A 13,532-nucleotide genomic window follows, 5' to 3' on the forward strand; every position below is an offset into this window, starting at 1 on the left:
TTGTCTTCAAATATAAGGACCTCTGGGGGCATACTGTTGCTCTCGGGGCAAATGGAGGACTTGTTTTTGACACCCCCAATGGTGGTCTAACAAAAAAAAATAGATTTTGAGTCTAACTTAACGTAGGAATTGAGGGACTTTGGTTTCTAAATGGTCTTGTACCCTAAGGGATATGAAAGTTAGGCCTTTGTTTAAAATCTGTATCCCTGCTTCTGATTGTTGATATGAAGACAGATTATATATGGTGATGGGTTTGGTGGACGTGGTGGAGGTGGGTCTAGCTATCATGTGTATACTCTCCTCCTGATCCTGAACTCTCCCTGGTCTAGAGATTGTCCTCTCCATCCTCCACCTCTCCCCCTGTGGCCGGCTCTACCGTAAAAAGGTTGGACCCCTGGATGTTGGAAGTGGAAGGACCTTATATGTCTTGATCAGAATATGAGGAGGTGTCAGAAAAAGTGATAAACTTCCTTCATGATTTTCCTTGGTATTGTAAGTTGAGGGTGGTTGGATTGTTGTTTTTATAAAAAATGTCTTTAAGAAAAGGGTAAACTTTATCAATTTAAAAATTCTTGATATCCTTTGAGACCTTCGTGGTTTTTTGATTAACTGTATGTATTTTAAATTCGGCTATAACCTTTACTACTGTTTCTAGTAGTTGCTTGGAGTCTCGAATAGTGGGTTTACTTGCTATATCTTTTTCAAGTATTTCATTTCTTTTAATTCAGCCTCACTGATGCCCAGGGATGTTTCTCTCGAACGTGCCAGCCAATCACGGGAGCACTGAGTGTCTCTGCCCCGTTAAATTATAGTAGGTAGGTTTTGTTGAGAATAAAAATCACAGGTATGTTCCGCACCCGTAAGCCAAGGGGTACTGTGCTTTTTTTAAGGTGTTCTAACAACACTTGAGCATGTAGTTGTGTTCTTATGTTTTTCTTTTTTAAATGTTTAAATCTTTCAACGTGTCTAGATTGATAATTGTAGGGGTTGCTTGATCAAGGGTGATCTAACAGTGTATTGATTTGGGCATCTGTATAGCGGACTGTGTGTGGTGAGACATGTCTAGTGATGTTAAAGAACTGGAGAGACTGATAGCGGATTAGTTTCTTGGTGTTTAATTTTTTGCATATATTCTCAAGTAATAACTTCTTTATATATGAAACCCACACACCTGAATAGGCATTGAGCTAAATTGCCCTCGGGACAAATTTCACGCAGATTCAAACAGCCCCAAAATTAACGAATGAAACTTTTATTGCTCCAATTATCTTTGTCTCTTTACTTCCCCACTCTTGATGGATCTGCTCAAAACTGTACAAACCAACAATAATGAAACCTGATACATGTCTAACAAATTATGTGCAGATCCATCAAGTTGTGCCAAAGTTATTAACAAACCTAAAATGTTTATCCGCCACTTTCATCCCCACTGTCCTCACGCTTCACTTATTGGACCTGCATGAAACCAGAAATAACTTTACTGGGTATAATCTTCTAACTGAAACACACAAAAGGAGATGGGAGGAATGCTTGCAGTTTGTCTACCCACTGGCAATCGCTCGGTTAGCATCCCATCCCACTGTTCTTTTGCCCAACATCCCACCTCAGTTTGGACCAAGCCAAATGCAAATCAGTCTTCACCCTGCTCCTCATGGGAACAGTCCAGTCCGAACTGCCAGGCCAGTTTCTCCCTGAACTGGAACGCAAGCAACCTAGTCCTTAGTCATCAGCTGGGTACAGCTTGTGTGTAAATGTATGCCTTTTTACTAATCTGCGAGGTTCTCAGTAGTGGCCCAAGCCCATGTTTGAGAAAGTCATGAGTTTGAGGACTTAAGTCTAACTATTCAGTCTCTTAAATCACACAGCTGAGGAAAAACATATTTCCCATTTCTTCAAGCGTCTAAAAGGAATGAGTCTTTCATGCGTGCAACAAAAGAACCTCCCACTGTCATCACCAACTGGGCTTACACATGTAGGTTAAAGTAAATGTTTATTAGAGACTTATTTTACAAAGAACAGACAAAAGCACGAAAAAATCAATTTAGAAAAAGACCCAGCTAATGACAAGATAAATAAGCATTATATTATTACATATTTCCATCATACGCCGATGTCTACGTGTACATGTTAAGAGAAATATTAGAAATACATCAAGATTATCATTTATTTCTGTAAAATTAAAATCATTCCTAAGCATACAACCCACATATATATATATATTTAACTTCACGTCTGTTTACAAAAACTGGATAGAAACGACACTAGTAAATAAATGGTAAATACACTTGATAAATAACCACAAAATGCCGATCCACTATTTCCCTAGTTGTGCTGTGAGAAACATTAGGTGTCTCGGGTGATGTAAACCTTTAAAATTAACAGGAAGGTTGGTTAAATGCCCATGGTCTCAGTTAAAATAATTTGCTTCCTCACACTATTGAGAGGTTGGTGGCTTTAACAATGTTCCTTCGGCATCATACTCGCCAGTCCATTTAAGCACGTACGATCCACCTCGGAGAAGGAAATGTCCTGCTATCTGCGCGAGGTAAGAGAGGACTCGAAGCAACTTCCTGAAAAAGAAAAGGGCACGAGAACAATTATCAATGATGCTTTGTGAATCTTGCAAATGAATACAAGGAGCTACAAGTTCTCAAATACGGAAATTAGAGTTGTCAAGTGAGCTGGGTGCCCAATTCATAGACCTTTGGCCATCATGGAGGTCACAGGTTTCACTTCAGCAAGGCTGATTTAGTCTTCTTCACTGCCCCAAAATAATAAGCATTGTCAAGGTTTGCTTTTTAACTACTGACATCAGCATAGTGCTGACACAGTTTCAATCTTAACTATTGCTCCATTCTTCTCATGCTGCCCAGTAATCTTTTCAGAGAACTGTCCAGAAGTGGCATCAATCCTCTTGTAGACCCTCCGCTACTACATATCCCGGGTCACAGCAATGACCCGACCTAATCGGCACAACAGGATTTTTTAAACTCTAAATTCAGTACTCCATCATAAACATCCAGCTTTTAGCTCTGAGCACCAGAGGGCATTGAAAAGATTCCTCAACATATTTAAGCTAAAAACTCATTTTAATTGAATCAATCACTTGTCAGATTGTGCAATTGAGCAAAGAACATGTTACTTACCTTCAGTAACACCTTATCTGCTAGAAACTCAAACCGCAGATTCCTTATTCCCCAGGTGTCAGACTGGATACAGAAAATATTAAGCAGTACACCTGCGTGCCAGTAGGTGGCATTGAAAGATATCCATAGGCATTGAACTCTTCAGATGTGACATGTGTAGTGCCCCCCAAGCACGCTGAATACAGTTCTTATATGTTTCCACGCCAGAAGCACAGAGTCACAGCAAAAGGTTGGTGACCAGTGTGCAGATTCTAAAGACCTACAAGGACCGTTTTAGGTGGAAAAAGTCAGTTCTCAGAGTGGTGAGAAGACGGAGGGTCCGTAAGAAATGTGGCTAGACAGTCTCTATCAGGTAAGGCATAATCAAAGGTATGTAACTTGTTCATCTGAAAGGGGGTTCTAGCCACAGATGTCTAACCTTAGAATAGATATCAACCCAATACCTCTGGGTCTGCGCACTGGCTCAGAGTACAACATTCTGATGTGCGGAATGGATGAAATGTCTGTCTTGACGGACTGGACTGTCAAAGCAGTAGTGTTTTGTAAACATGTGCAAAGATGCCCACGTAGCAGCCTGACATATCTAGGACAGGAACACCATGAGCAGATACAGCCTTGGCTCGGGTGGAATAAGCCCACAATGGGTTGTTTCTTGGCCAATGCGCAGTAGATCTTAATAAAGAGTACTATCCATCCGGAGATAGACAGTTTCTGCACTACTTTCCCCTTCTTCGATCAAGTGAACCGTAGAAAGAGTTGATCATCCACCCTGTTCCTTTGTACAGTGCATTTAGAAGGGCACTGCCAACTTAGGGTTCAGGCGGTGGAGTAGCACTACCTCCTTGGAGGGGGATGAGGTGAAGCAAAGAAAACAAGATGGCTTAGCCGACGTGAAAGCATATGTCAACCTTCAGCAGAAAAAGGCACAGGTTCAGAGAACCAGTTTATATGGGAAGAAGCTGGCATATGGAGGTTGGACAGACAAGACAGAGCCTGCAGCTCACTGACTCACCTGGCAAAAGTGGTGGCCACCAGTAAGACTGATTTACTGTCAAAAGTCTGAGAGGACAGGCATGCATGGGTTCAAAGGGAGAACACAACAAAAATGTCAGGGCCAAATTGAAACCGCATTGGGGCATAGCCAAAGGTGTGGGAGGAAACATACGCTGAAGACCTTTTCAGAAAACGTGTAACAATGATTTATACAGGTAGAGTTGATCCAGTAATAGCATTACAGTGGAGATGGCCGAAAGATACCCCTTAACAGTGCCCAGAGCATGGACTTGCCAGGCTAAGGACAAAACCAACACCACCACTTTGGGTAGGGGTGCAGAAAGTGGGTACGTTTATTTCTCAGCACACCAAGCCACAAACTTGTCTCAACAGCAGGCGTCAGCAGTTGTTGATGCACGCTTGGCTGTCAAGATGATATCACAGGCCTTGGAAGGAAGGTCAAAGACACTCAACTGCTGCCACTCAATCTCCATGCATGAAGGTGGAGTGTGGATAGGTTTGGGTGCAGGACCCTGCCCTGTTGCTGCGGCAGGGGATCCTCCCAAAAGGGCAATCTGATTGGAGTATGGATGTACATGCTCAGGAGCTCTGGATACCATACTCTTCTCTCCCAATCCGCAGCCACGAGGATGACTTGCGCACGATAGTCTCATCTTCTTGAGAACTTGGGGAACAAAAGGTATTGGCGGAAAGCTGTATAGGAGTCCAGTATTCCAAGTCTAGCCAGAATGAATCTTCTAACGAGAGCCGCTTTGGAAACTACAGTGCACAGAAGTACTAACAATGCACGTTCTCTGCAATGGCAAAAAATAAATCTAGCCAAGGTTTCCCCCAGTCCTGAAAGAAACCTTGAGCCACCTCTGGATTGAGACAACATACAAGGTATCGACAACTGAGGTGTCTGCCTTGGTGTTTACAAATGCGGCCAGGTGCTGTACAACCAGGAAAATGTTCTTACATTCCAGCCATGTCCAGACATACAGAGCTTCCTGGCACAGGGTCAACCCCACTCCGCCGTGCTTGTTTCAGTACCACATGGCATTAGTCTTATGCGTGAACACCTGGGCCAGCTTCTCTATGATGGAGGGCAGGAAAGCTTTCAGTGCCAAGCAAGTCGACCTCAGCTCCAGAAGATTAATGTGGATCTGAGTCTCCATTGGAGACCAGAGGCCTCTGATAATCACCTCTCCCAGAAGACCATTCCAGCCTAGAAGCGATGAATCCGTCCCAACTGTCCGCAATGGGTGGGAAAAGGAGAGGGGTCTGTTGTTTACAGAAACGAGGTCCTGGAGCCACCACTGCAGATGTTTTGCAGCCTCCCTTGAAATATAGACCAGGTCGGCAAGATTTCCCCGACGCTGTACCCACTGTGACTTCAGATTCCACTGTAGAGCCTGCATATGCCATCAAGCGTACCACACCATCAGGATACAGGAGGCATTCAGACCCAGCATTCTCAGGGTCAGTCTGACCGTAATCCAGGACTGAGGTTGAAACATCGGTTTCACAGCCTGAATATCCTTGACTCTTCGTTCCAGAGGGTAGGTGCAGATTTACACTGTGCCCTGCTTGGCTCACATGAAAAGGAGCATCAGAGAAGGAGTCAGGTGTGACTTCTGCATTTTGACAAAGAATCCCATCGAATGCAAAAGGTCCGTTGTCTGGAGGAGGGTGACAACTGCTTGGGGCGAACCTGCCCTCAGAAGCCAGCCATTGAGGTAGAGGAAGACTAGGGAGTACCAGTTCTTCAGGACTTTAAGGTCACAGACAGCAGGTCCAGCCCTCCTCTGATCTTCTGCAAGTCCAGGAAGAGTTCTGAAGTGGGTGCCAGGAAACATCACATTTATGCCTGGCACAAGCTATTGGGTGGCTATGACTCCTGGACATGTCCTATCCAATGGGGTAAAAGTTTAACCACAATAAACTCAAAGATAGACGTCTGATAGAACAAAAGCAAAGTCCTTCAGAAATTTGATACTGGATCCACAAGAATTGTCTTGGCATCCTGCACTCTCCCTTTGTTTTGTTAACCCAGCAGACCAGTCAAGCAGGATTGACACAAAAGCATGATTTGGCTTTGCATTGTCAAAACGGATACCCACTCTCCATATTCTGTAAAGTTAATAGGAGTCATCTCTGTTCATTCAGGTCAGCTTACTATTTGCTCCTGGAAGGCATTTGTTATCTATTCACACCGACTGAAGATTAATTACTGGCTGGGAGCTGGCAGAGGCTTCAGTTAATTAGCCTTCTGACAGTTCAGAAAGGTAAAGGGTAACTTTTTGAAAGTTACTTTTGCTTATATTTATTAAAAATGTATTAAAAATTTGACTTCACCTGTGAAATGGATTTTTAATAACTATTAATAATAGCGGTTTATTTTTCTTGCTGGTCCAGTTCCTGAGACACAGCATTAGCGTTTTAATCTGTACTCTGGTTTTCTAGATAGGGAGGCTAGGTCTGGCCACAATGAAAATTGCTTTTAGGTGCAAACCACTGTAAGGACATATTAACATTCAATGTCTACATGATCTACTTTTAAATACAATGCACACCACCTTCTGGGCTACAAGACTTGCATAGGGGTGGTTTATTCATAATTTAAAAGGAAGGTTTTTAAGTGTCGATAAGTGTCCATTTTGACAGGCCACAGTGCATGTTTTGCACTACTGAAATCATACTACAGTGGTCGGCATGAAGCTATGTTTGCAGTGCCACTAAAGTGGATGGCACATTAGGTGCTGCAGTCCACTAGTGGCATTTAATTTCCTTTTTTTTTAATTTTTTTTAATATTTTTTATTAGGCAATCAAGTCAAATAAAAAAGCAATATAACAAAAAACATACATTCTTTCGAGTGATAACCTGGAGCAATCAAATAATCAAAGTATCTCATTATACATCCTACCATGCAAATTTGGCCTAAAAAAAAAAAAAAAAAAAATAAATAAAAAAGGGGAAAAGAAATAAATAGAATAAAGAGAAATAAGTGAATAAGTAAATAAAATGAAAAAGAATGAGGAGCCGTACATTTTTACTCTCTTTAAACTTCAGTCAATCCAAAAGGTTCCACTTGTAGCCTTTATACAAAATTAGTCAAAATTTTTCCATTTTAGCTACAGACTTACAACTTCTGTTCTTAGCCAGGGCCATTTCCATAGTATATATTTCGTGTAATAAGGTTATCCACTCTGCCCTGCATGGTGGGTTCGGTGATATCCACGCTCTAGCTACCACCAACCTGGCACAGGACAGCGCTATATTTAGCCAACTTGTCTTGTTGTTGCCCGTCGAGTGTAAAGAAAGTAAGACCATAGATGCAGTGAGTGGAGAGAAAATCAATAGTTTTTGATATAAAGTGTTTTCTATGTCTTGCCAGAACTTTACCAGCATAGGGCATGAGTAAATCATATGAATAAGATCTGCTGCCACCAGATCACATTTAGGGCATTTAGTTCGATCATAATTTAAATTATTCTGTGTCCATTTAGCAATTTTTGATGGAGTATGATATAATTGACTAACCGTCCTATATAATTGTAACTTTAAGCTTGAAGAGTGGACTAATTTGTTAATACTCGTGAGAGCACTTGATATATTCTGTGGAGTCACATTAGTTCCTAGCTCTAGCGTCCATTTTTGTGACAATCTTGGGCAATCATCCGCATTATGCTGGCTAAGATATTTGTATCCCATACTAATTAACGATTTCTTTTTTGTATTATACAGACAACTCCAAATATCCGAGCTTGTAATTTTTTTCAGCTTCATTTTCCGTATTAAATAATCCCTAATTTGTATATATTTATATATCATGCCCCCTGGCAAAGTATAAAGCAGCTGTAAAGTAGAAAACTCAAGAAAGCCAGCAGAGCCATATAAATCTCCCAGTATCTTAATTCCGTATATAGCCCAGTCTCTCCCTACCCTATCGTTGAAAATAGCGGGTAGCCCAGGATTGTCCCATAATGGTAAGTCTGTGTGAAAAAAAGAAGTGTCGCAGAATTTCATAACCAAATTAAAGACCCCTACCGAATCCCTTGCTGTCTTAAATTTAACTCGTTTAAAAAAAATTGGATCTTGTACTCTTGCTAAGAACGGAGATGAGTTTGTACCTAACATAAATCTGTGGAAAAAAAAAGTTTGATTTTTATCGAATAGGCTCCTAAACCGTCCTAAAAATGATGCAAAGAAGTAAGACTTAAAATCCGGGAATTCCAGTCCTCCTTTCTCTAAGGATAATTTTAGTATAGTCATTGATCTCCTAGGTTTTTTATAACTCCAAATAAAACTACTACAAATTCCTTCTAGTTTCCTAAAGAATATATTATTAAGTCGGAGGGGAATAGAGCGAAAAAAGTATAACAATTTGGGCAAAATATTCATTTTGATCAAATTGATTCGTCCCAGGATATTTAGTGGTATTTTATGCCATTTTTTAAACAACATTGTAGCTTGTTTTAGTAAGGGATCATAATTTAGTTTATTTATTTCATTAATTTTAGAAGAGATTTTCACCCCTAAATACACGGCCGAGGTGGGAGGAGCCTAGCTCGAGGACGTAATGGCCGCCTTTTAGCTCGGCTCCGTCGGCCCTCCGGCTAACTTCGACTATCCTGCCATATATCCTGCACTGCGACGCTACTTCCATACAGAGTTCGAACTTTAAAGACCCACTCTTACTCACCGTCTGGTCCGGAGGTCCCTGTGTGCTGTGGATCCGCAGCTGTGCCCTCGGTGGGATTGAGGCCTCCGGGCACTCGAGACCAGGACCTCGCCTGCGGGACCCGACCGGCGGTGAAGAGATTCCTGCGGGACCCGACCGGCGGAGAAGAGATTGCCGGCCCCGGCCGCGAAAGTGAGCCACTGGTGGGAACCGTTGTGCGTGTGCCCCGGTGATCCTGGACCGGCCCCGATGACTGAGCCGTGCAGCTGGAGGGGGACGAGATGTGTTGGGGGCTGACCGTGTGAAGGGGTCCCTTCGCCTTTGTCCTGTCCGGCGGTCCTGGACCCCGCGCCTGGCTCTCGCCTGTGGGGCCTGCCATTGTTTGGAGGGGACCCCCCCCCCCCCCCCATCGGGCGCTCGCCCATCCTGTGCCGGTGAGGCCGTTGTTGGGAACCTCCGGAGGTCTGTAAAGTCCTACATTTGGGAACTGTTTGGGGGCCCACGGTGGAGTGTGGGGCGGCGAAATTCACAAGATGGCTGCCGACAACGTGGGGAGTGCTTCGCTCTGCACCGTCGCTCCTTACCGGCCGGATTGTGCGGAGGCCTGGGTGTGTGCTCGGGCGCCCACGCCCGGAGATGTCCTGGACGCCTTGATGTCATTGCACGCTGTCTTGGCCCCCGGTGCCTCTACCGACCCCATGCGGCTCGCCGCCATTTTGGGCCGCCGCTCTTTCATGCACCCCTGTCGTCCTGATGCCGCCATTGCTTCGCCCCCTTCGGCTGCGCCAGGAGCTGCTGTTGTTGTTCTTCGGCCGCTTGATGGGCCGGTGACTTTTGATCCTCTGCTTCCTCGTCGCCTGGATTTCGAGGACTTCCACACGACGCGGAGATCTGCTCCTTTCCGGGTACCTGGAACTCATGGTGGGCCGCTGTTTGCTCCCGCTACGTTGGATTCGAACTTTTGTTCTGGAGGGGTACCTTTGTATTGTCGGATTGCGCACCTGGACTCCGGCTTGCCGTTGCTTGCCCTGTCGTTACTGCTACAATTGACTTGTTTAATTGACTTTTTGTATTCCCTCCGTACGAAGGCTCTACCTGATTTATATCACTGCCGTGACTCTGGACTACGTTACGATTCTTTTGTGCTGGGTGGTACGCTCCACAATATCCTTTATTGGGTTGGTTTCGTGGTCAGGAAGGGTTGGGGGTGAGTTGCACGACATGATAGTCTGCTGGTCTACCTGCTCGTTGTATTGATGTTTGTACTCCCGACACGGTGAAACGTTACAATCTCTCCCCCCTCCCCCTCCCTGTGGTTCTTGCTGTATGGGAAGGTGTAGAACTGATTTGATACTTCTTCATTTGTTGGTCGGGGGTGGGTCGTGGCCAAATGTGTTTGCTCATATCCTCTGGCTCCTCCCTCATATTTTCTTTTTGTTTTGTATTTCCTTTTCTCCTCTTTTTGTCTTTTTCCTCTACCTTTCTTTTCACTATATTTCGGGTTTCGGATTAGGGCGACAGGCACGCTGTTTGGAGGGTAGGCCGTAGCCTTCTGCAGGGGTGCGGGGTGGGACGGGTGGGTGGGGTCTTTCAGATGTTTTCTTTTGGTTCTATGGCCCTTTTCTATCCCTTTATAGCGGTGCCGCTTCTGTCCTCGCTTTTCAGGCATGGGTGGGTTGGGGTCTGTTGCTATGCCACTTTTCTTGGTTTCGATGCTTCGTCGTAACTGCCATACCCTTCTTTTCGCCAGCTTCCAATTTCTTCTGTACTATTAGCCGTGGGTCGCCTGGCCCGGGGTGGCGCCCATCTCGCACGATTGTGTTTCTCCTTTTATTTTTATTTCTTTTGTTCTTCTCCCTTCCTTTCCCCCCCTTTCTGTCCCTTTTTGGTTTTTTCCCCCTTGTTTCCTTCCCTTTTTTCCCCCCCTTCTCCTTCTCCCCCCCTTTCCCCCCCCTCCCCCTTTTTCCCAGGCTCGTATTGAAAGACGTGGGCTCGATTCGTACAGTTTCCCGCTCCCCTTGCCTCCGTTAGCGTGTTATTGGGTGAGGGTCATGAGATCTTGGTAGCACTTGTATGCTTCTCCACTATATTTTGTGTTTGTTTCGTGCTACGGTCATATCGTGCCCTTCCAACTTCTTCCCCCCCACCCCTTCCCCCCTCCTCTCGTTTTGGCATGGGTGTAATCCTGTTTTTGGGTTTTTCCGTATTTGTGAGTCAGTCATGAGCCTTGTCCCCTTATTATAAAATAGACCTCACTGATCCTGATGTTGGGCCGTTATTGCCGCTTATCCCGTCTCTAGCATTGTCCAATTATGTTTGCTTGCCTGCCAACTGGCCTTGTGTCGCTTATTTTGATTCTTGATCGTTTTTGACTTGTGGCCGGCCGGATTGGTTGTAGGCCCATACATGTTTAACCTAATAATGCAAATAAAGGTCTTCAAAAAAAAAAAAAAAATACACGGCCGAGCTGCATATCCCTGTAACTACTTGAGTGGTTTGATAGTTCATAACAGTTTGTGTTTTATTAAAATTTAATTTATAGCCCGAAACATCGCCAAATTTTTTCGCTTCCTCTGTAATTCCAATAAGTGCATCTGTAACGTTTGTAGTATATATAGCCAAATCGTCTGCATATGCAGTTATTTTAAGAGTTTTATGCTCATGTTTTACAGGGATTATCTTCTCTTGGCTCTGAAGAGCGTTAATGAAAGGTTCCATGGAAAAGGGGTGAAAGTGGACACCCATGCCTGGTCCCCCTTAAAATTGCAAACGTTGGTGAAAGTAGCCCCGCATAGCTAATTTTGGCGTTGGGATCCCTATATATAGCCTGTATGCTGCTCAGGAACCGGTCTTTGAACCCAAACTGTATTAACACCTTCCACAAATAATCCCACCCCACTCTATCGAACGCTTTTTCTGCGTCCAAAAGTATCATTCCGAGTGGGGTGAGATTAGTTGAAGCTATGTCAAATGCCGTAATTGCCATATTGACATGGGCCGTGGTGTCTCTTCCAACTATAAAACCATGTTGTTGTTCATTAACTAATTGTGGCATAAGAGATGCCAATCGTATTGATAATAGTTTAGAATAAGCCTTGGCATCGGTATTAATTAAAGAAATCGGCCTATATGACCCACATTCCGTCGGTGGTTTTTTTTTTTTTTTTTTTTTTAAACATGATTTTCGCCGTTTTCCAGGATTCCGGGGCTTTACCAGTTGTACCAATTGAGTTAACTACCAGGCAGAAGAGAGGGAGTATTTCTTCTGCACAGATTTTATATAATTCAACTGGAAGTGTATCCTCCCCTGCCGCCTTCTTAGATGGTAAGGAGAGCACAGCTAAGCGAAGTTCCTCTATTGTATAATTCTCTTCCATGTTATCTAAAGAATCCTGATCTATATATTGTTTGGAAGGAAGATCATCATTTAAGTATAATTGAATTTGATCTGTACTTGCCCTAGTCTCTGGAGTGTATAATCCTTCATAGTAAGAAGCAAACTGTTCCATAATATGTACCGGCTGCGTGTACAAAGTATCATTAGATCCTTTTATGGATTTGATTAGTATTGAGGCACGGTCTTCAGCCACCTTATACGCCAAAAGCTTGCCTACTCGATCTCCACATTCATATTGAGAAACTTTGTATTTAAGTATCTTGTGACTGTTTTTCTCTATGAAAAAGCTTTTGACCTCTGTACGTAAGTTTACCAGTTTACTCTCCAAAAGCAGAATATCAGACCTACTCCTGGTTCCAGTACTCAGACAATCGGCTAATTGCTTTTCAGTTTGCAAAATATTATCCATCAGTATCTTGGTCTCCTTTTTCCTTATTGCATTTTGTTTAAAAATATATTGTTGTGCTACTCCTCTGATTGAGGCCTTGCAGGCATCCCAAACTGAAAGAACACTAGCCGTATCCATGTTGTATGAGATAAACTCCTTGATATGTTTTTTAAGAGTGGTTACAAAAACCTCGTCTGTTAGCAAGTATCTTGGAAAACTAAAAGGACGCACTTCTTTTACCCTTCAGGCTAAACAAAATTTAAATATTATGGGGTTATGGTCAGAGGAGATTTTAGGCATAACCTGCATAGATCCCCTACTCATTAGTTCGTCTGAAGCCCACGCCATATCTATCCTGGAAAAAAGTTTATGGGGAGATGAGTAGTATGTATATCCCGGTGTGCCTGGGTGGAGACTACGCCATATGTCTTTTATGTTATGTATTTTTGCCAATTCTAATATTGCCGCTCTTGTTTTGCGCATACGTGAGGGTGGCCCTTTCTTAGTAGCATCCTGTTGATAATTTAGCACACAATTGAAGTCTCCCATTAGTATGAGCTCCCCCTCCCATGATAGTAATTCTATATTTAGCCAATCGAATAATCGTGGTTCATCTTTGTTGGAACCATAGATAGCACAGAAAACATAAATGCAGTCTTCCATCCGTATTTGCATAATCGCCCACCGCCCAGTGGCATTTAATTTCCAGGCCCTGGGTACACCTTGGACCATATACAAGGAATGTATGTGTAAGTTAAATATACCAATTAGGAATATGCAAATTTGACCACATGTAAAGGGGTAGTACAGGCACTTTACTACTGGTTAGCAGGGGTAAAGCACACAGAGTTCAAAAGACAGCACAAAATACAGGGTGCAGCAAAATGCAAAAAATCTACATGACCACGCAGAAAAGGCAGAT

At 43.5% G+C, this 13,532-nt stretch overlaps 1 protein-coding gene across 1 annotated transcript in view; it reads right to left on the reverse strand.

Moving 5' to 3' along the window:
- Nucleotides 1-1,973: 1,973 nt before the first annotated feature.
- Nucleotides 1,974-13,532, reverse strand: part of CIDEA (cell death inducing DFFA like effector a) — a 234,132-nt gene continuing 222,573 nt past the window's right edge. Inside the window, exon 5 of the mRNA XM_078687599.1 lies at nt 1,974-2,570. Coding sequence (XP_078543725.1) covers nt 2,435-2,570 — 136 coding nt within the window. The 3' untranslated portion in view covers nt 1,974-2,434. The remainder of the gene's footprint in view (nt 2,571-13,532) is intronic.

Source organism: Lissotriton helveticus, chromosome 4_1 (genome assembly GCF_964261635.1).
Source record: "Lissotriton helveticus chromosome 4_1, aLisHel1.1, whole genome shotgun sequence".
Lineage (NCBI taxonomy): Eukaryota > Metazoa > Chordata > Amphibia > Caudata > Salamandridae > Lissotriton > Lissotriton helveticus.